This window comes from Aythya ferina (genome assembly GCF_964211825.1).
Source record: "Aythya ferina genome assembly, chromosome: 11".
NCBI lineage: Eukaryota > Metazoa > Chordata > Aves > Anseriformes > Anatidae > Aythya > Aythya ferina.
In genome coordinates this window covers 17,419,085-17,442,628 of record NC_140307.1, presented here as the reverse complement: position 1 = coordinate 17,442,628, position 23,544 = coordinate 17,419,085, and the positions used below count along the sequence as shown (strand labels likewise).

Below are 23,544 nucleotides of genomic sequence, written 5' to 3'. Positions count from 1 at the left end.
TTAACCACCAAGGAAAAGAAGAAGGAAAAGAAGTTAAAACAGCAAAGAGCAGCAGCAGAATACCACTGATTCTTAGTATTATTACCCAGGGGGCATACTGACTACCTTGGTAGGAATTACAGAAGCTCAGAGCATGGGAAGATGCAGAATATTAAGGTGTTTTTTGCTTAGCGAGACAAAACAGCTGCATCAAGAATGGCAACTGTCCACGAGTCTCCCATTTCCAGATCCTAAGTTAACTATTTGGTAACTGCAGTGGTTAATTACAGAAAGTTCTGCTCTGCTCTCCATAAAGCCAGAGCAAGATTATTTACTAGCAAGGACTTACGGTGCAAGTTTAAGTACCTCCATATCCTTAATATGCTAGATTTTTTTCCCAAGTATGGGGTCAATTTCCCACTCAAGCCTTTGTCTTCCGTATTCTTACAAAGGTCTATTGTGTTTATGAGCAAGCGGACAGCTCGTGCTCCTAACACACCTGTTAACAACAGCTGGTCCGCCTTTAGCAAGGAGCCAGTCTTGGCCTTATCCCAGAAAGCCTTTGGCTTGGCACCTGCTACAGGAGGGAAGATACTGTGATGTTGGTGCTATCTGGAGAGAACATTGACGTCAACTGACCACACAAACAGCTAGGAAAGGAGGCAGGGAAGTGCTGTAATACCATGTCTTTGATAGGTAGCAGTGAGTAGTTTTCTGTCTCATAATACTCCCATGCTTATATTAGTGAAACTATTAAATTAATGAAAAAACTGATAGAGTATGGAATTTAGTTTGTTGTAATTCCCAAGTTCACGTTTCTTAGGAAGATTTAGGCAGCTTCTAATAAAATTTCTCAAAATCACACAAGTCGTTAGAAACTTTATTCAGGAAATGTTCATTTCTCTATCGTGTCATATCTAAATTGTTATCTAGCCAGAAGCAGAAACAGTGTCATGCAACTTAATACCACATAAAAATAACAAACAGTTAAAAAGGAGCATATCACAAAAAACACAATACTTCTAAATAGCATGTACATGAAAAGAAAAGGCAAACAAAATTCAGTGAGATTCAAAGGGTCTATACTGCTCTCCTGTTGAAGTTAGTTAACAAATACTCAGACACTAGCATGATGTTATGTCATAAGAGCTACTTTTGTTATGTTACAGATGTCCATTACATATAGTCTGTATAGAGACAGTATAATTTACTTATCAGTATTATGGGATAGATAGATGTGTAGTAGTAAGGAGGAGTTCTAAGTTAAACTAACTTCCAGCTTATTTAACAGCCTCTTTTGCAGGTTCATCATGTAACTCCAACAATCTAGTTGGATAATGGAGTCTGAATATAAAGGTGCTGAAGTTAATAAAGGCAATCAAAGTTGTGCAACCCCTCACAAAACTTAATTTGACACTACATTTCAGCATGTTACAAATTCTTTCCTACATCTAAGCTATATAAAGGAGGACATTGGGAAAAATATGACTGAAGATCTTTTAATGTAAGTAAAGTTCTCAGGTACAGAATAAGAAAAGATTAGAACTGCTTTTTCATAAACTTGGACTAGCTTCACATAATTTACAGTTGTTACAAGTCTAATGGGCAGAAAAAAAAAAAAGAAAAAAAACACAAAACTATATTATACTGTAACATGTACCAACTGAGCATATCACAATTCTGGAATTTAGTATGTTATGTGCATCAATTCTATCATTGTCCACTGCTGTTTAGGAATGAATAGCACTTTCCTCCAATGTACTTCTGCATACTTCTCATTAAACTGGTCGTGTTGGTATCTGTATATATAGGTTCTGTGACTTTAAATGTAATTTGGGCTTATGAGGGACTTCAGCACGACTGTGTTCTTAAAATGCTGTATAACAATTCCAAGAAAAAAAAAAAGATCAAAAATATTATCTATTACAGATTCACAGTATGGAGTTAGGTCCTATCTCTGAGTATGGAGTTCAGCTTTCAGATTGGTTATGCTTTGAAACACACAGGCCTTTTCAGTGACATCAGCTTTTTGCATGCAAATGTAAATTTCGTACATAAAAGTCTATTCAGCCCCAAAATCTCTTCTTACATCAAGATGCCAAGTAGCTCCCAATGAAAACAAATGTACAAGCATGCATTTCCTGACCATCCCATGCCTCAGCCCACTTTTACTCACACTGACTCATCGTGTCAGAACAGGTTGTTCTGCATATTAGGAACTGTGAATGGAAAGGTTGCAGGACAAGGTTTACTCTTAAATTGTTAAATTTTACAAAACAGATTTGAAACAAATGGATGAATTCCACAGAGAATGGTTTCAGCTTCTTGTGGATCTCTGCACATGAAATGAAGTATAGAAATCTATTCACCTTCCAGAAACACCATGTGGCTTTCCTCTGTGCAGACCTCAGGCAGATTTCTAGACACAGCCCTCATAATCAGTGTTTGACAACTGTTAGGCTAGATTTCATACTCATTATTATCTGTTATTCTGTCTCAGCAGTAGCCTTCACATAAGGTTTTATACTCTGAAGCACATTCATGTTTATTATGTCTGGGCTTGAAGATAAAGAAAAAAATAGGATTAAAAATTATTTCATAATGAAAATGGAGTCCACACGTTACGGTATGAATTTGCACTGAAATGGCTGAATGGCAGGCACATATTTCTTTGCCTATCCTGTCACTGGCAAAGAGCAGTTGGAGAGCTACCCTCAGATTCCAGAATACACAGCTCCTAACTCTAAGTTCTCTTGACTTCAGTTCTAACTTTCAGCAACCCTTTCAAAAGACTACAAAAAAACTGAATTCTTCAGCAAGTTTACAGGAAAGTGAAAAGACTTTCAAAGACAACAATAGACAGTCTTTAAGATACATTTAAATCTCTGCATAGCCTAGATAAAGGTAAATAGGAGAAAGGAAATGTGGGACATGAGAAGTGCTTAAAAATTGCAACTTCTTTTTTTCCTCATCATGTAAACAATTGTACTGTAATATTTCAAAATTAGTATTATCCTACCTCTGCAAAAACTTCTTGAAAACCCGCCTGTAGGCATAGCCAGCTCTTCGTACTCGAATATTTTCTTTAAGACCTAAATATTCCACTTGATGTTTTACCCTGTTGACAAAACAAGATTTAAAATCTGTTATTTTTAGAAGTAAAGAAGACTACTTGTAAAATTCATGCACATATGAAATAATAAAATTCATATATGAATCTATTTATTCTTGCATATTACCAGGCACACTGCATGGCAGAGCAAATACTCAGCACAGGTAGTCTACATTACTGAAATATATGCAGGAAATTTACTGTAGCATTCCCTATTGTAGCCTACCTACCTACCTCCTAATTCATGTATAGATTTCTTCACTAATGTTACCCATAAAAAGCCAAATAACTACCTACACAATCACATAGCTGATATTCCAGGCAGTGGGAAATTGCATTCTTTTATTGTAGTTTTCACCTATGTTTATATAGCTCAAACATTGACAGTTGCACACAGCTCATTTTTGGCTGTTCTGGAGAAGAACTGCATCTGAGGAGAGGGAAAAGGCCCAGATTCCGAACTTCCAGCACACACAGAATCAGAAATAGGAGACCTTGGGCAATATATTCGTGAAAAGCTAGCACTGTTCTTGACTTTACCATATTGCAAAGGGAGGATCTGAGGATAGGCATAAGACTTGCAGAAGCGTGCCTGGTAAGTTTGCTCATGGCATACTTTAATTCTAAACAAAAACTGAGCTGGTACTAGTCCAGATGAAAGTGTTAATTAATGGCTGTGGGGTGATTCTGCTGTACACACAAGCTGAAACATTGTTATCCCAACACCATTACATTTCCCTCATGCAAAACTCTTTCAGGTTCTAAACAAGGAACAAGTATTTCCCCATAAATCTTTTGGCACCTTTTCCTGTCTCTGGAGCTGTGGAACATATTTTAAGTTCTTTCTTACATATCCTACTAGTCTGCTTTTTAATGCTTGGAGATTTGATTTGAAGAATTTCAGTTAACTTTGCTAACAATGTACAATTTGTGCTGTTTTCCTTTGCATTTCTTTACTTTTCTCATCTAAGTCATGTGGTTGAAAGAAGCAATGTCAGCTTTTAATTCTGAAATGTGGTGTTCCAGGGGCTCTGTTGTTTTTTTTTTATAGGGCAAATTATGCAAGCTTTAGCTTTCAGTCAGAAGTAAGTTAAAATTTTAGTCCTGTAAACTTAATGAACAGTATATAAAAATTCTTCATATTATTAAAAAAAAAAAAAAAAAAAAGTGAGTCTGTAAGGAACCATTTAATTTTAATCCTTTTTAAAGTACCGTTTCACCAATTTTATGAATCAAGATATTTCAAATCTTGAAAACCCTCTAGGTTAATTTGGTATTATTTCTTTAGGTATTTTGAAATGCTAAATTTCAATATAAATTTCATCACTTGTTTTTTGTTTTTTTTTTTGGTAGAGACATTCTTTTCACATGACTCAGTATAAGGGGAAAAAAACTGAAATCCCATGCTACAAATAACAGAAGCCCTGTGGTTATTTCTTTTTAGAGGTATTTTATTACAGAGAGACGCTGCTCTTTTATCTTATAATAAAAAAACTGCACATCTTAACTTGCTGTGTTCAAGGAATAAAGTATGTTTTGAACCTACTCCAAAAATTCTGGTACAGTAACAGTAGAAAATTGATAGACAAAAATACATTTTCCTGTTTATAGCTTTTCCTTCCTGTTCACATCTGGAATAATGCACTGCAGCAACAGTATTACTCCCTTTTTCTTACTGTCCTGCCAGTATTAGTGTCCAGCAACACAGAATTTGAGACATTTTTCTTTTTTTCTTTTTCTTTCTGAGAAAAGGCACACTGAACTCCCTCCAGGCATCAACCTCAAGCAGGTCAGGGTCTGGGAATTCAGCTAATGCAGCAATTTTGAATACACGTCCAAGTGGCTGTGCCAGGATCTGAACAAAAACACATTTCAAGGAACACCCCAATTTTTTGAATAACTAAGGTATTATACAAGGTTTAGGTATTATACGAGGTCTATCTTAAAGTACAAAACAATCTGAAATTATTCAACAGCTGTAGAAGGCTGAAGTGACATGGGTTGTATGAGCATGAGGATGGGCTTTTGTGAAGTTTCTCCTTACTTGATAACACTTCCGCTGTCTAGTAATATGCTACTAATAAGCAGATTAAATATACTGTTCCCATCATATTTTTAAGTATGGCAGCATGTGTGTGATACAAGACTGAATGATCACAAAAGAAAACCAAAAACACTACTGCAACATTCAGAAAAATAACACATACTCAGTTGCATTTTTGTTTCCCTCAGCAGAACTTTCTCATGGTAAAATCATGAAATGACAAAATTAAACAAGCTGAAGTTTTGAGTTGATATATGCATATAATTACATTTATTTTTCCTGCAAATTTCACTAAATGTTACAGCATATGTATACAATACGATGTCAGAATATATGAGAAATGGTTTGAAAAGGGAAAGAATGTTAGTATTTGCAAACAGGGATGAAGGATTACCATCCTAAGAACTAATTCTATTTGTAGTTGAGTTTGATACTATACAGTCATCTGTATTTCATTTATCTTAGTGTCACCAGTTGCTGCATTTGCTAAATACCATCCCTGTTGGGAGGGGGGAGAAATCTTACCCACTTTTATTCCAAAATGGGCTTCCTGAAAGCTGGCCTTTTGTCAGGATTAGTTTTTTGTTTTGTTTCGTTTCATTGGTTTCCTAGCAACACTTCCCACAATAATAGGCCTGTTTTCCAATATGTAAATGATTGATTTTTAAAGTGCCCCCAATTTGTATTTTTTGCTTTGCTACAACTTTTAGACATACTTTCACTAGAATAACTTTCCTCCTTTGGTCCCAGTGTGGGTGAGAAATTAAGTGCTGCATAGTAGGATTTTTAAAAGGTGGGAAAAGCTAGAGAAAGAGGGTCTATCGTTTACTGCCAAGACCTAAATGACACTTTCAAGGGGCAGTCATGATTGTGGCTTCTGTAAGTGCTCTACATCTGCATGTAATTGTGCTAGTCTGTGTGCCAAATAAGCAGGAAGTGAATTCTGGCATGCTGTTGATGTGGTCAAGAATATTCTTTATCAGACTTCACAAATCGTTTCACTGTGACAAAAATAACTAATTGCTATTATCAGCACTTCTACCAATACCAGAAGTACTTGGTATATAATTAAAAATGTTAAATACCGTACTTGACCTCAGTGCAAGAAAGAAATGTATCTTTTTTTTTTTTAGATATTATGAAGATGTTAAAAAGTGCCACATGGTTAAAGGTGACTTAAAACAGATGCAATAAACCTAATTAATGATTTAGGCATCTATTCAATGTCTGTATGAATGATATTCTAGTTATTTCTCTTTAAAGAGCTGGCTAATGAAACTTAAATGTTGGAAAATAAAAAAAAAAACATGAAACCTATATTTCTTTGCTATAGACACTTTTTTTCTGTTTTTCTTGTTTGATACATGACAGCAAATACAAATGTCTTGTTGGCTTTCAGCTATCTAATAGAAGCTGTTTTCAAAGCACAGAGCAAAAGTTAGAATTGATGTATAATGCATTTGGTGTGCAAATTCCACATGGAAAACAAAGTCTTTAATATACTTATAGTTTTACTGCTACATATTCTGCGAATTTTGATCATCTCTAACTGATATGAAAAAAACAACTAAGAACTTCATCTACTAACTGCTGATTTAGATCATGTGCCCTATTTATTGTCTGTAGGTTACAGGATTAAAGATCATGATTTTTTTGGTGGCTTTTTTTTTGGCTGCTTATGCACATACCTGCTCTCCTCCCAGTCTCGAGGTTTCTTTGTTTCATTTGGTTTGATGCAGCGAATGTAATGGGGTGTACACTTCATCAGGGTGCCAACAAGATCATTTGCTTGTTTCTGTAAAATCAAGGAAAAAATAATAAGATCTGACCTAAAGAGAGTAAATCCTCTGAGAGAGTTGTAAAAACATCAAACATCTACTGATGATCCATTTGGGTTTGGTCCTTTTCTCCAGAACTGTCTTGGGATAATATATAGCAGTAGCAGACCTGCACTTCTAGCCCGGAAACAATGTACAGAAAAAGTCATGTACGTGCATGTATGTGTAAGGTGAGAGGGAGAAAGTAAAACCAAAACAAAACAAAAACCACCTCTTAATACTACAAACATCCAAAATTAAGGAAAGGATGCTATTATCTTTATATTACTGGAAATTTTTCTGCTCTTTGTTCCTGTGTTTTTGCAAATCACTTTTGCTCACTCAAATAATTTTATTCTTATTATTTAAAACTTACCCATGTTGGTGTCTATGAATATGTATGTAAAAGATGTATAAACACATCCACTTAGAAACTCAACACCTTCCACAAGTCTCTCACCTCAGGAAAACATTTTCAGTAAACAGAAGGCACTATTATCTCCAACCATGTAATATATTTAAACTACTATATAAAAACAGGAAGTGGGGAATGCATATCATGGGGAATGTGTTAGGTGAGCTTAACCGTCAGGGTAAAATATAAGGAAAGACACTGAAAAAATATTGATTTCCAAAGTCTTCAAGTAAGTATATCATCTAAGCATGTATTTTACAACCAGTCTCAAAAAAAAAAAGAGACGCCTTCTAACACTTGTTGCTTTATTCAGCCCACACTATGGTCAATAGATAGACTTCTGTTAACTTCAGTGGGTGTAGGGTCAGGCTCTGCTGCATTTCTGCACTATAAAGAGACTAGTTATCTGTAGTTATTTGTAGGATATCAAGTGGCTGAGTAAAGGGGCTCATTCACTATGCACATGCAAGTAGTATTATCACTACCATCAATTGCTCATTTGGAAAATTCACTGCTGTAGAATGCAGATGAACAAAAGGTTTAATGAACAGTGATGCTGGGCAAAACATGATTCTAACAGCTGAAACAACGCATTGCTTTGCAGTCAGAACACTCCACTGTCTATCTTCAAAAATATCTGGATAATAAAAACAAGCAAAGACTACTATTTTTTTTTTTTTAAACTTGCACAAAGACACAATAATATAACAAAAAATTAGTCATACTTTGATTTTACTGCCTGCAGTGGTAGGGCGACCCTTCTTGTCTGCTTGAAGATTTTCAGGAAACAAAGCCTTTATAAAAGGCCTAGAAAAGAATAAACAAAATAGCGTTGGAATAGAAAGACAATTAAATGCTGGAACGTCAAGGAATATGCTGTTAAAGTTGATATTTGAGTAGAATATAAAGAGCTATTTATGTTAACCCAGAGTTGTATCAAATCTATTTTAAGATTACTATTTTCCAAGAGCTTCATTCCTCACAGAGATCCCTCAGTATTTTAGTGAGCCTTGTAAAGACACATGATAACAGATTTCAAGACTCAAAGCAAAAAGCACTTCCTAAAAAGCCTCAGTTAGTTAAAATAAATAAAAAAACGTTTATGTTAAAATAGTTCCTGTTCTGAGATAATGCCAAATCAGTGATGGCCTGCTTTGAGGTCAAAAAAACATTTATCAATATACTACCTAATTCTGACACTTTGGTACCTTACATAATTACTGAGATTTGCAGAAAATGAAGACTGAGTACAATGCAAGCGATGCTGTTTTTCTGTGATGGTTCATTTCCATTTTTATGCAAATCAGTTGACATGTTGCAAAGTAGTAGTCAGGCCCTCTGCATCCATCTGAACTAGCACATTATTCCTAGCTTTAAGCAAGTTTTGCTTACGTACAAATCACTGCTCTGCATGAGTTCAATCAAGTCCATGAAAAGAACATCCCGATTTCTCTCGCAGAATCCATCCATATCATAAGATACCTGGGCCAAGGTGGAAATTGATTGTTTGTGGTAAGTTGAGAACCCAATAATTACAGAAAATTTATATCCTGTCCTCATCAGTAGCTGATCTGAACTTTGTGGTTAGTCTAGTATTACTTAAAGGCAGTATAGGGATTAAAAAATTCCTGCATATATTAGTTAACTCTTTCACAACAAAGGAATTTAATCCATATACTTGAACTCAAAGAAGAAAAATGAAACTGGTGAATAGAATATAATGCGTGTGATTTCAATACTTTATAGAATAAAAATATTTAGCACAATAAGGGTTTACTGTTATTCAATACAACAGCAGGAAATCATGAATAGTCTGAGAAATATGCCCAAGTAACTGTATATAGGATCTGTATATATTTCTAATTTGACTAGTACATTAAGGATCATTTTTATGCCTGAATGCTTTAAACCTACTGCTATTATAACTGACAATGAAGATTGAGGTATTTATTACATTTAATACTAGATTTTTTTAAAACAGTTGACAGCAGCAAGGCCCAGACATCTATCCTAAGTAAGGGACCTATGTCAGGGCATGTGTGTTTTAAGTTCCATGCGTTGAGAAAGGATGGCACTGTCTCCTGAGATAATATGCCTATTTAAAATCAGAATAGCCCTCTAGAGGTAATACTTCCCCCTTCCCTTCATGACTGTTCTTTTTCCTTATAAGTGCATTATGCGGAATTCAGTGATGATTTTCCATACTACCTTTCCAGCATAATGATGAATGATAAATCCTTGGTTCCAGCTGTTGAAATGTTCATGAGTCCCAATCTGCATCTGGAGTTTTTGCAGCAGTGTTTGGTCAGCTCCTTCTCCCACTGCATGCATTGTGGCGCATACATCATCTAAAATGCTCATAATTCCAGGGGGATTCTAATGCATTTGAGGAAAACAACAAAGTGAGGAAAAGAAAAAAAAGCTCAATGCCTACCCCCAAAAGAAAATTCTTTAGTACAAAAACAAGAGAGCAAAGTCACAGCAGGAAGAAATCTCCATCAATCTATACAGTTCATAGTAAAGGTTAATTTGTACACTAGCATGTAAACAGTTTAACGAGAGATACAAGTCCATGTAATGCTAGTGACAGAGTCGGAAATTATGCCTGTTAAGAACTTTTTAGAAAACTTTGCAAAGTAATCTTCTTTCTCATTCCACCAAAAAATACCTATGTATATTACCAAAAATTACCTAATGTATACAGGAGCATATGTCATGAAATTGATGACAAATTTAGGTGGATAAAGTAATTTCCAACCAGTGAATTTTTCAATCATGTTTATCAAACATACTATCTTATGGTTCTCTTTTTGGCCAATATCTTAAATAACATATCTTAGAGCTCTTGTAAGATCTTATAAGATACCTTATGTAAGATTTATATATAGGCTTAGTATGACTCAGTTACTGAACAACAGTATTTGCATTTTTCTCATGAATGTTCTTGACAGCAAAGCAGTTGCCCAAATATTTTAGAGACAGTTCTTTTTTTCTTTTTTTTTTTTTTTTTTTCCATCTGTTTATGCCAATTACTTACCACTTTGTTCTCTATCAGGTCACACACTATTTTGTTGTTAAAATAATCTATTGGAGTCCATCTGATTCCTTCTTGCACATATTCTTCCTGTTAAGTAAGAGGAAAAATGCAAATATTCCCATGCACCACAGCTCTAGCAGCAGATCTACAATATACTACATATATACTCTATGCTTAGAAAAACCTGTCAACTCTGTTTCTGGGTAAAGAAGAGGAATGACCCATATGATGGTTAAAACCAGCTCTCTACACCTAAGAGCAGAATTAGGATCCTTCTCTGTGCTCTCTGCACATTCTTTTGTCTCTCATAGCTATTGAGTAGTCACTAAGACCAGCAGGAGTATTTTGCCAGTGCATTTATTGTCAAAGTCCTTTGCAAATAGCAACAAAATGAGCTTTATCTTGACAATGCAATTAAGCATCCATGTTCTAAAGTATTTTACAAAATAAGTTTATGACAGGCATATCAAAAATCAGGCCCTCAAAATAACACATTCAGAAATGGACATAAAATGGAGACAGCTCTACTTTTTATTTCTGTATACAATTACTATGACCATAAGGACAGAGACTGGAATAAAAATCATGCTGAAATTTGATTAAACTGATTCACTCAGTTGCATACATATGAATTTAGCTAGACACTTACAAGGTTATTTGTGTGCTCAATTGCATTGATCAGTTTCTTTTATACAAAGGCAATTGTGTATGCACATTCTCGAAAACACTGTCCTGAAGTCGGTGCCAGGCCTGAGCTCATACTGTACACAATTACTGTCTCAGCTGCATTATGTCTGCCCTCCCATGCAGAAGCTCCCTTCACATAAAGAGGGGTTTTTCAGTGAGACTGTGAGCAGAGAAATGCAAATACACAGAATATTTGCGCATTTGCCACGGGGATCTATTTTGTATACATTAAAAAAAAAAAAAAAAAGAAACGGAGAGGGGAATGGGTGTGGAGGAAACTAAGAAAAGTATTCCCATTTTACTCTGTCATGTCCAATGAAAGCACAGGGATGGAATAGAACTGCAGTTTTCCATTCCTGTCAGTGAGTCAGAGTACGCAGCAAGTCTAGGCAGTCATATGACTGCATTAGTACACAGTATGACGGACTCGCTTGGTTTACATTTTTAGGGTTAGCCAACAGCAAAGATTTTATTTTGTTTTGTTTTGTTTTGTTTTTTTTTGTTTCTTGCTTAACAAGGCAAATTTTATTGTTAACAGATGATGAAACCTCACTTTTTCTACCAACTGAGAAAATGATAGCTCATTCTGTGAAGTCAAAAATAATGTCTGGTTACCTGTTCTGCTTTCAGTGTCAGTTCAATAAAAATCTGCTGCAGTTTTTCATTAACGAAGTTGATACAGAACTGCTCAAAGCCATTTTTCTACAGAAAAAGAAACAAAGTTATTCTCATGCAGTAATTCTTAGTTCTTATGTTGGTAATAGTAGGAGAAGCTTCATAGAAATATTGTCAATGATGGATAGGTTTCTAATTTTATAGGCGTTGTGTGTAATCTCAGATCTTTGTTTTAGGATCAATGACCTAGTTTCTTTGAATTTTCTTCAATATTTTGTGTTTACTAAGCGAGACATTAGCAGCAAGAACTTAATGTCCAAGAAACTGTCTTTTTTTGGCTTCTATTCTGCCCCCAAACTTTTTTTTTCCTGTTAGATTTTTTCCCTTCTAATAACAAAAAACTGTCAGGTCAAATCAGCTCAAATGCTGAATGTTGCATCGTCTCACCTGGAATATTTCAAAGCCATAAATATCGAGGACACCAATATTATACTCTTCATGGTCCTTCTCCATAGCCTTATTAATGGACTAATAAAACAAACAAAAAACATAAAACAAAGTGAAGCTTAAAATATTTAAATTGTATATTCATAAATCTTTATATAAATACAGTGTTTCTTCAGAAATAACATATTGGAATGGAATACATATGTATTTAATAGGGTACTTTACTTTTTAATAAAGTGTTATTAATATCTAGGAAATTAACAGTATACTACCCTGTTTTCCAAGTCAGTGAGCCTTTGGATTTTCTGTTTGTAAAAATCTCTCCTTTGGAGTAACTGGCTCAGTGCAGTTGAAGAAAAAAAGAATGAACAAAAAAACAGACCAGCTTTAAGTCTGATATTTGATGTGTTTTGCAGATAGTAACATGATTTTTTTCACTAATTTCTGTATTCCCCTATTTCATATAGCAGGAATTTCAGAACTGTCATGAACAGGAAGGCTTCTGAGATACTAGCAGTGCCAACACAGAGCAGATGAGCAGACTTCATTTAATCTAGCTAACATCTGTGGCCAAAGGTAAGGTTTATCCCCTGCCAATTCAGCCTACAGCGTCATCCTGAATAGAAAGCACTGCAGCATGGAAAGTGCAGTTTGAGCATTTGCTCAAATGCCACAGTATCAGGATGCTGAAGGAGATTCTCTGCAGGAAAGTAGGGTAAGAGAACAGGGGACAAGTAACATAACCTATTTATTCTGCTCATTTGAAAATGTTCAATTCTGTAGGAGAAAAATAAGACTGATTTCAGAGAAGTATGGATGGTGACAGAAAGGAGATGTCAGAACATCACACAGGTCAGTTGTGGCAAGAGACTGAACAAATACAGTGCTGAAAGCACAGCTCATTTGCTTCAAAGGAAGTGTAGCATTTCTCATATAATCAGTGCCCTGTATGTGGTTGTGTTCCCACTGCACTGCTCAGTGCTGCTGCTAAAGCTTAGGCAAAGGAACACATACCAGGTGAAAAAAAAAAAAAAAAAAAGCTCTGCAAGGAACATTCCCACTGTATCAATATTTCAATAGAATCAAGCAAATACAACTTACATCCACCAAGTAATCAAAAACACGGGCATGAAGGGCCTTGGCCAGTGCATCCCTGGTGTAGCAAGCTTGTTCCACGTTTAGTGTTACATTAATGGACTCAGATTTGCCTCCCCACTTGCTGTCCATCTGTCTGCTGGTCAGTTTTTCCTTTAGGCGGTCCTGGTTAATTCCCAGGAGGAAAGCAGGGAAAGCCAAAACTGTAAGAAAAATCAAGGTTGCTAGATTATGACTTATACGCTAAACCAGTGCAGAATAAAAGAAAAAAAAAATAGTTGTATCACTAGTAACAAACAGCAGTAATAAACCTCATGGGGCATGCAGCTTTAAAAAAATAAATAGGCATTTATTTCTTAAAAATTCCTCTAAGCTCCTCAAGGAAATGTTCAGGTCCTTGAGTACGTGGATTTTAATTAAGGTAAACCACCTCAAAGTAAAGTAGTCATCTATTTCTGTACCTTCAGTCCTTCGAACTGTCTTAAGCCATAGTTTTGAACTATGTGGTTGATGGAGTGGCTGGAGGAGATGGGAGGAAAACACAAAGCTCACATATTAAATAAAACTGAAGCAATTGAAAAAAAATGTGTAAATACATGAAACGTATAAAGTATAATAAGAAAAGAGTACTATTGCTTCCTAAAATCCTTTCCCTTTCTAAGAATATTGCAAAAAATCTTAAATTCCCTTCCATTTATTTGTTTTTTAACCCTTATTCTGAAACTACAGGGAAAATTCTGGTTCCCATTGTATAAAAGCAGAGCAGAAAAATACACATCTGTGCAATAAGCAGCCACAAGTCCAGTATTTGCATTTTAGCACATAGAGCAGATGTTAGCTGCAGGTGTCACACACCTTAAGGAATGGGAAAAAAGAAATTGCTTAAGAGCATATGGAAATAGCTCCCAAGGGTAGGTCTCTTGGAGTTACTGTTGTGCTTCCACTAAACCACATAATCCTCTAACAATGTTTCATTCATGTTCCATTACTTTCAGATCTGCTCTACTGGTGTGAGGAAGATGTAAAATAATCACTAGGACAGCGGCCATTTGAGCTTTACACATCTGTAATATGACAGCATGATCTGGCTTCTTTAAACCCTTTACTACATTAATCCAACAGTATTTTTAGAACTGTTAATAACTGACAGCTTTCTGATTACAATCAGGAAACTGTTTAAATTTACCCAAGGGTACTAGTAACCAAGGAACTATCCAAAGTTGAGTCTATAGCAGCATCTCTGATAACTCACTGAGAACATGAAAAGGTTAAACATCATGTATTTTAAAAGGCAAGAGACTGTAGGGAAGTATAGACCAAATATGCTCACATATACTGTAAAGATTCCAGAATAAATATTTAGCCAATATTACTGTAAGAATTTATGAGGAAAGTATAATGATAAGAGCCACCTCAAAAACTCCTCCTTCACTGTGCTGATGATTTAGTGTAAGGGAAGCAGAACCAAACACAATATAACTCTACACTCTTAATGCAGAATCATAGACTGGTTTGGGTTGGAAGGGACCTTAAAGATCATTTGGTTCCAACCCTCTGCTACAGGAAGGGATGCGTCCCCCTAGATCAGGTTGCTCAAAGCCCCATCCAGTCTGGCCTTGAGCACATGCAGAAATGGGGCACTCACAGTTCTCTGGGGAACTTGTTCCAGTGCCTCAACACCATCCGATATAAAATAGCAGCAAGAGCTCAAGGATGCCAGGTCATTACATTACTAATAAAGAAATATTTCCAGGGTAGATGTATCTGATAACGAAGCATGGAATGAGAAATTTGAGACAAGGAAGATAACACTTGTAGTATGTAAATTCTGATCTTCAATGCATTTTCAAGGCTACTCTGTTGGATGTGTGCATGTATGCCCAAGCACTAACTGTGTACCTGAGACTAGAGATACTCTACAAGTTGGTAGCTGCTTCCATGTGAGGATGATGTCAGACAAACCATTAAGGAACTTTTTTTTTTTTTTAATTTTATGAATGACTGTTGATGCACTGAATGGAGAATACATTTAAGTTTGCTTGAAAGACGTTCTCACAATTTCAATTATTTCATGCTTAAAGGCTGGAAAAAGATTTCCTAAATTCAAAATTACATTTCTGTTAAAGTCAATGGCATTGTACTAGACAGAACAGGGGCCTCAGTACCATTATTGTTTTTGGAAAAACCTAAATTAACAGCCTCACACTAAAAGAAATGATGCACTGTGTTTGGATAAGAAGCTCAAGATGGCAGTTCAGCTCATGCCATCTGGGTTTCAGCCCACTGCTAATTCTGTAACAGTTTCCAGAGGTACTTACACTCTTCACTTTCCACTCCTGCATAGTTGCCAACTTCTTTGAAGCTGATGTTTCCCAAATGAAGTATTCCAGCCACTATTTGTAGTACCAATGCCTGCTCTTCTGCAAAGATCCCAATCACACTCATTGCATGCTGGAAGAAAAAAAAGTCAACAAGTCTGTTCAATTACTTTCACCATAAAAGTCCTTTTAAATTTTTTATTTTAAAAATTTCAGTTTATGAAGAGCTTAAATACTTAACACATCCAAATTACATTACAGCCTGAATTATCCAAAAGCACTAGATATCCTACCTGAGCATTTTTGATTTTTAATAATTATATACAGAAACATCTACACCATTTAGAAGATGCGTTAGCAAAATAAATTCTGGAAAAAATGTAGTGCTGAACAAGCACCTGCCCTTGAGTGTCACACTGAAAATAAATTGTTTACTGCAAAATGGGGAACAACGAACCTAAGAGACAATGATTTCGTTCCTTCTATGCATAGTTTTTCTACTGAGACTAACAATTGTGAAGAGGTAATGGATGACTCTCAACATTACAGTAGCACAGTCTGTCTGGTTTAGGCTATTTCAGCTACTTATTAGAAAGTGACTCAGCACAACGTTGTGTTTTAGAGTCAGTCTAGAGTCCATGACAACTTACAAAATGTCTTTTCAACTTACTCTTTTTCCAAAATACCCAATTAGCTAGAATGTAGAAGTAACAATTTTTTTTTTTTGGAATGCATTTTTAAGTGTGCTACAAATAGAAATAAGAAGACATGTTAATATGCTTATTTTAAGTAGTGATTTTCCAATAACAGGAAATCAGGAAGTTGATGTGACCTCCATAAATGTTACACAATGAACTGACAACAATATTGGGTGAAGATTTCTAATCTATGCTTTCTAGGTCCCTTTATCCAGCCTTTCAGTTGTGATGTTTTAAATAGGAACAGAAGATAAGGCACCACCAAAAATTCAGCTAAAAGGGTGCTCTTTTGTATTTTCTTCTAATGGAAATTCCTCAGTGTGTTTGCATCTCACGTTTTATACTCCAGATTCTAAACGTACAATTTATCTGTGCACAAATTTCAAAACTTTCACCCTTATGAGAAAAGACGAATGGAAAAAAAAACACCTTCCTTCACAAAACACCTTCACAGTGAAGTGAACATACATGCACCACTACAAAAATCAGCATCAAAAACCCACCAGTGTTTCTTGGAAATCAGATTTGTCATTGATGTCATCTACTTTGTAGGACCCAGATAGACTCAGGTAGTAATAGTAATCCATGGTGGTAATGCCAAGACTGCTTTTTTGTTCTGAAGATGCCCCTTCGATCAGCTACAAAATAAAATCCCAATATTATTAGGCATTATATAACAACCTTCAGCACAGATGAAGCTGGTCAGAAACAGGACTGAGTCTGAAATTATTAGGAAAGAAGGGTAATACTGTGCAAAGTTTGTAACCTTCCTAATTTTTCGCTAAGTGAACGACCAGATATTCATTCCCCCTCTCATAAATGGTTTAGTAAATGTCTTCTATTATCTTTATCTCAAAGATTAGGCAAAGCTGTTTTTCCAGTCTTCAATGTTTTACCTAAATCCTCAGGAGCAACATATTTTCCATACTTACTGAAAGGCAGGCACAGTTGTGCAGACATACAGCTGCAATAGGAAGGAATGAACAAACTGATCTCAGCACGGAGTAGTCAAAACCTTATACAGTCTTCGAACTGCCTGCATCAAAAAGCTTCTCCTAGACACAGAGGAAAATTCGCAGGACACCGCAAACTGTTCATATGCCTCAGACAAGGAAAATACACAGTTCCTGGAGCAATTCCAGCTCCAACTCAGCTTTCCATCCTCACAACACTTCAACTTTATGTGATGCTGTTGACAGTCACTTACAATGTACTGTCTTTACTATAGTTTTGTAGAGCTTGGTCAGCAGCACTTAAGCAGATAAGAAACTCTTAAATAAAGGACCAGCGAAGGCTAGAAAAGTCTTTTGTAACATAAATTGAGAGGATTTTTGGAGAATTCACCATACTGATATAATCCTAAGTGTCCCACAAAATAGAATTAAATCTCTCTTTCACAGCAGTGCTACGGAATTCCAAAGCAGAAGGTGAAATTATATAAGCCAGTTTAAAAAGAAATTTGTTTGAAAGTTCTCATTTTCTATTATATTCTGTTGCATTTTTCCATATGGGAGATCACACCGAATTTCCAGGTTGGGCCTCTGAAATATTGAAGTACTTTCCTTTTAGAGTTGAAAGGCAGCTAGACAGGTCTGTCACATGGTGCCTTAAGATGCTATGAAGTTTCTCAATGATATCGAGATTATCTTTTTGAAAACGTGTTCAATAATCTCATTGGGTTGAGAATGACTTTTCAATCAAAAGGAATAACAGGTACAAGTTATTTAAAATAACTCATAAAAGAGCTGTAGGCTTCTGACCTGGTAAAAAATGTGAAAACTCCTCTCTCCAGGATTCCTCATTACAACTCGAGATTTTTCCAGTAGGAAATTGGAGATTTTTCCTCCATCTGGCTCTCCACCTGGGCTAAACTGGATTTCAAAGTATTTCCCCTGCAATAAATAATTAAAGTTGTTGAATGATTAGTAAATAGTAAATAATGCACTACTTGTACTATATCTCAAGGAAGGTTAGTAGCGTATTTAATTATCATCGATATTGTGACTCAGCTACCTCAAGATTTACCAGAGCTAAGAATCTTGAACTATCACATATCTTTCCTTCTTTCTTCATTTATACAGTGCTAGACTAGGGATAATACGTCATGCAGTAACGCAAAGGTAGAGAGGAAGCGAGGGGCTTCTTTTTCATTGCTGAGACTCTTGCTTAGCATAAAGGAAACCGTAATGCCCACCTGTACTGAAAGTAAATTTAACAGATTCATGGCCAATGGCAAACGCAGTGTTCTGCTTGGAAGCAAGGTAAAGCAATTATTTTGTCTTTTCAGGGAAACATTAATCGTACTAACACTCATGTTGGCTTAGGAACAAATAGCAAATTTGTAAAGCCTATGTGTAACTTTTAAAAACAGAACCTACAGTATGTTAGTAGTTATTTCACAACAGTACCTTAAGTATTTTATAATGACACAACGAAAATAATTCCTGCTTTCTGTACATACTAATAGAGGTATTTAATTCTCATCAAATAACTCTAAGGATGCTTTTATGTACTATAAATATATATATATATATTATTGCATATATTTTACTAACCTGGATGTTTTGTTGCTGTAATTTGCTTACAGACTGAGAATTTTATAAATTTTGACCAGTACATATTGCAAGAGTAACAAATGTACAGTCTATACAGAATTAAAGAGGCCTCTCAACATATACTTTGTTTGAAAACACAGTCTATATTTGATATAGTTTTCTTTCATTTGTATTTATTTCATATTACACTCCTGAGTAATTAATAATATAAATAATTTTATTTATATTTTATTTTATCCTGATATATCTTCTATTTTATTCATTTTATCCTGATATATCTTCTATCATAAACAATATAAACAATTTTATATTAAACTCCTGAATAATAACACTGTAGAAGTTGGAAGCATGAAGGAAATCTCTAAGGGAGATGGACTTACAAATCTGCTGGAGTTATTGTTCCGTACAGTTTTTGCATTCCCAAAGGCCTCTAGTAAAGGGTTGGACTGTAGAATTATATCTTTCACATGCTAAAATTTGAGGAAACAAAAGAAACAGAGATTCAGAAATAGATTTTTTTTAACAGTCTTTTGTTTGCTTGTTTTAAGTTCTTAAGAGTTTTTCAAGGAAACCATGACATCTAAATTATGTATAAAAAAGTAATAAAGACCATATCTGGAAAATATCCTCTTGGATGCAATCTTTTTTCAGAGCTTTCATGTTTTTGAAGCTTCTTATTTTCTGAAGAAAATCTTAGAAAACTGAACAAAATGCCTGAGGCTGCAAACAACTAGTCCTTCTGTTCACTGTTGGGCAAAACAACAGAGCCAATAAATTGATATGGTTTTCTTGTGTTTTTTCTTTCATCTTCTTGTTTTTAAGCAATTTCCTTCCTCCACATAATCACTTAGATCACTTTGAGGGTCTGCAACCACAACATATGAAGTCAGAACGTGAAATGTAGGCTTCTCCAAGTACTTAAGTAACCTGTCTGAGGACCAGTGATGCTGCTACCTAGCTATCTTAGACAGCCATACAGTCTGTTACTATTGTTTCTGTATCTATCCTAGGAGTTGGAATTATGGTCTAGCTATTAGTTTCAGAAGAAACTTAATGCATGCTGAGCTGTATAAATAAAATTGAATTTTATTTCAAGTGAAATTGCTCAAGACAACTGGCTTTACTTCATGGGCTTCTTCTGTAGATAGAGCAGATGTTGGTAATACAGTTATTAAGAAAAGGAACTATTTGTTATTTCAGATAGCTTTCAGATACTATACTTTTGATTAGATAACCTGATAAAACAAGATGATGTTCCTGCTGTTGGCTCTCTAATGCATGCCTACAAATCAGAGACGGAACGGAAGTAATACAAACATGAAAAGCCAGTTCAGTTTTCAATGCAATACCAGTCCAGGAGAAAAAAAAAAATCACACCTACTAATAGAAGATTGCTTAACAAGGTTAAGAATGATAATTAAAGTTTTACACCACCTTAACTAAACATATATATATATATATATATAATATATATATATACACACACACACACTTGTAGGTATAATTTAGCGTGAGAGCTAAAAAAAAAACACTTAACAGAGATCATTCTGGTTTTGTGGATTTTCTCCTCACACAGGTGGCCTAGAGACCTGCAAGCAAGCAGTTCAGTATTCTCTTCAGCTGACTCTCTGCTGTTGAGGACTTGTATATACTTACAGCTGCTCACAAGCTTCTGCAGTGAAGTGCCTACTGGCTGCCAGCATCTGCCAAGACAGACCTTTGCCATTCTACCTCTGAACTCAATCTTCAGACTATGCTTATGCTTCAGTATTGCCCTAAATCAACTCACCTGTACTTTAGGGCCACCTCCTGAAATTTTGGAGACATAGCTCATAATATATTTAGCAGCCACAGTCTTCCCAGCACCACTTTCCCCGCTATGAAAAAAGGAACACAAAAATGTACCTGTTAGTTTTTAAATAACTCTAAGAACGGAGTAACTTATGGTTTATCTTGTACAAGTATCTTAATATTGAATAACAATACCATAATAATGAATAATAATAAATAATAAGTGTTTTATATCAGGTAAGTTGGTAACACAGGCTGTGATACAGTGTTGTAGCATGGTTGCTTGTATATTTTTATGAATAAATAATTCTGATTAAATCACCCTGCATGGGTTCCAGAATCTCTGAGATTTCAAAGTCAGAATATAACGTAAATTGCAAAATAAATATACTTAAATCAAGATGCTCAAAAGAGCACAAGTGCTTAATCCCATTTAAATTTAATGGGATTTCAGATCTCAACACAAAAACTCATTTGAAAGTCCAAGCCCTAAGTGGCATGCCAGATGCCTACTTCTTTTGTTTTAGGCGTTCCTGAATGAAATAATGAGACATTATTAATCACATCCGGAATGACGGAAGAACCACCTTCCGGTTCCTATGCCTCTTGACACAGGGTACAAGAAATCTTAATATTCCATACTAGCTTTAATAATTCCTTCCTTCTGTTTGAATATTTCACTTCAATGGTGAATACAGTTTACATCAGATTTGTTTTATTCTGATTATTAAGAGTTTCTTAAGATGGAAAGGAGATTGATACTTCATGCAATCCAACCTCAACGGTTTATTTCATACCTTAAAGCTAATCTCATTTCAACAGAATTTCTCCAGCCTTACATAAATCTTGCTGCAAATTAGCTTTGTCCTTAATGAATTTACCCTGACCTTGACTTGTATAGGAATACAAAGAAAAACATAAGGATGTCTGTTCAATGTCATAAAGACATCTGAAATGTTTGTTTTTGTTGTTGTTGTTTTTTCTTGTATGAAAACCTGTATCATCTTTAGGCTCCTGAGTAATTTCTATGAATGTTGACTCTTCTATCCTGCGCCTACTTGTTCCTGGATGTGGATCAACTGCACATCTTTTCCTGCACAAATTTTAGCTATGTTTGCGAGAGAAACATCAGCATGTCCTGCACAGGAAGAGGACTTGCTGAGAATGTCAACTCTTAGCTCCTTATCAGCGTGACTAATGGAGACATTTACAAAAGCTTAATTCTAAAAAGGCTTCCCAAAGCTTCCAAAAGGTACAGAAATACTGAAAGGAGGTTTTGTTTTGTTTTGGGTCAGAAATAAATTCATGTGTTTGTCTTCTCCTGACTGCAGTTTTACAGATCAAACAGGATACTTAAAAAGGTGAAAAAATACTTCTTGATCAAGTATGGATCATGACTTCTGTTATTAAGTCATCTTTTCCTAAATATCAAGGAGAAGAAAGCCTGTATTATTGGTATCTATGACATTCACAGGAACAGACTGAGTTTGTTAGATAGCAAACCATATTTGGAAGTCTGTATCAGCAGTATTTAAAGATGTTTTAGAAAAAAGTATTTTGTCAAACCAAAATTTGCTCACAGTAATTTGTTTATCTTATTGCAGAACAGGACAGAGAAACCAATCTACCCCAAAACATATTCTTGAATTTATATATGCATTTTTCAACTGAATACAGACAAGGATCTGGGGTCAAACACTGAATAAATAAGATCAGATGTTATTTAACAAGCAGTAAAAATGTAATACATTTACTTAAGTTTTTATTTGATGCATACATTATCCTTCTCTTTGTTCAAATTAAGTATGGTTTACATTACCCATTCCATAGTGTCTGTCCTGGACATCAATATGGAGGAATATAATTCCATTTTATTGTTACGTCTCTGTTCCAGTATAAGTTATCCTTTATATTAAATGATTTTGGCCAAAAGACTGCCTTTCAGAGTTTGCTGTAGATTTATGTATGCTTACACTTTTCCTCAGTTTTATAAGTTTATTGATCAGAGACCAGTAAATAGCTCCAATTAAATACAGTTGAACAGCATGATACATTCTTTATGAACTGAAGTAATTTTATCTGATGAGATGGTGCCTTACCCCCAGCAAAGCACTGGTACTCTGCCAATTACGTACTACTGGTATGTTGGAAGTACAGTGGTTTTTAAAGGTTGAAAAAGTAACGAGAATGGCTTAAAGTAAGAAGCGTATTATGGTACAATTTTCTTAGAAACCTTTCTTCCTAAAAATAAATCATTATATAGCCTCTACATGTATCACTAAACAAAAAAGAACACACTGAAAGGCATTGTATTGTTTTTCTAGCACTATTTGCAATTTCAGAAAAGTTACATTACGTTCAGCAAAGTCAATTAACACTTAGCTGAAATCAGAATAACACAGGGCAAGTTTTCAGTTCCTTCCTTCCTTCCTTCCTTCCTTCCTTCCTTCCCAGAGGAAATATAATCCAGTGATTAGTATAGAAGCAAGATCCAATACAGAGCTTTATTCTTCTCTCTAAAATTAATTTGCTGAGTGACATTTCATATTGTCGCCCTGGCTATAAAACAATACTAGTTATCTACATAATCAAGACAAGGTGGAAATTCTAATAATAAATTTTTATAAAGAACACTTGGCTCTACCAGCAAAGAACACCACATATGTAAAATATTCTGTCATGTTTGAATAAGCTTTCAGTTTGCTGAAATACAAAATTTACTTTTTCCAGTGATGTTCAGAGACCTCAGCAGCATAACAGCAGTGATTTATTTTCCCCTCTGAAACAGAGAGTTATTACCTAACTTTTCTTACTACATTAGACTTGCATTTCTACCACTTCCTCATAAAAGTTCAGCCTTATTTCCAGTGAGATTCTGTGTAGACGTTTTAGAACTATCGGACATTTGAGTCTTCTGGAAGTCTGAGGCACAAA

At 35.2% G+C, this 23,544-nt stretch overlaps 1 protein-coding gene and 1 long non-coding RNA gene across 4 annotated transcripts in view; one reads left to right on the top strand and one right to left on the bottom strand.

The window, feature by feature from the left end:
• MYO1E (myosin IE) overlaps positions 1-23,544 on the bottom strand; it is a 92,110-nt gene that overhangs the window by 20,518 nt on the left and 48,048 nt on the right. For all 3 annotated transcript variants that reach the window (XM_084532861.1, XM_084532862.1, XM_084532863.1), the window contains 14 exons: positions 20,609-20,696; positions 19,200-19,289; positions 18,025-18,156; positions 16,768-16,902; positions 15,567-15,699; positions 13,255-13,451; positions 12,154-12,234; positions 11,707-11,793; positions 10,405-10,491; positions 9,576-9,743; positions 8,764-8,849; positions 8,093-8,174; positions 6,824-6,930; positions 2,999-3,097 (listed from right to left, as the gene is read on the bottom strand). In XM_084532861.1, coding sequence (XP_084388987.1) covers positions 2,999-3,097; positions 6,824-6,930; positions 8,093-8,174; positions 8,764-8,849; positions 9,576-9,743; positions 10,405-10,491; positions 11,707-11,793; positions 12,154-12,234; positions 13,255-13,451; positions 15,567-15,699; positions 16,768-16,902; positions 18,025-18,156; positions 19,200-19,289; positions 20,609-20,696 — 1,572 coding nt within the window. The remainder of the gene's footprint in view (positions 1-2,998; positions 3,098-6,823; positions 6,931-8,092; positions 8,175-8,763; positions 8,850-9,575; positions 9,744-10,404; positions 10,492-11,706; positions 11,794-12,153; positions 12,235-13,254; positions 13,452-15,566; positions 15,700-16,767; positions 16,903-18,024; positions 18,157-19,199; positions 19,290-20,608; positions 20,697-23,544) is intronic.
• LOC311443036 lies at positions 13-22,542 on the top strand. The gene is made up of 3 exons (XR_014697037.1): positions 13-1,483; positions 12,621-12,729; positions 20,396-22,542. It is a non-coding gene; the product is annotated as an uncharacterized lncRNA (long non-coding RNA).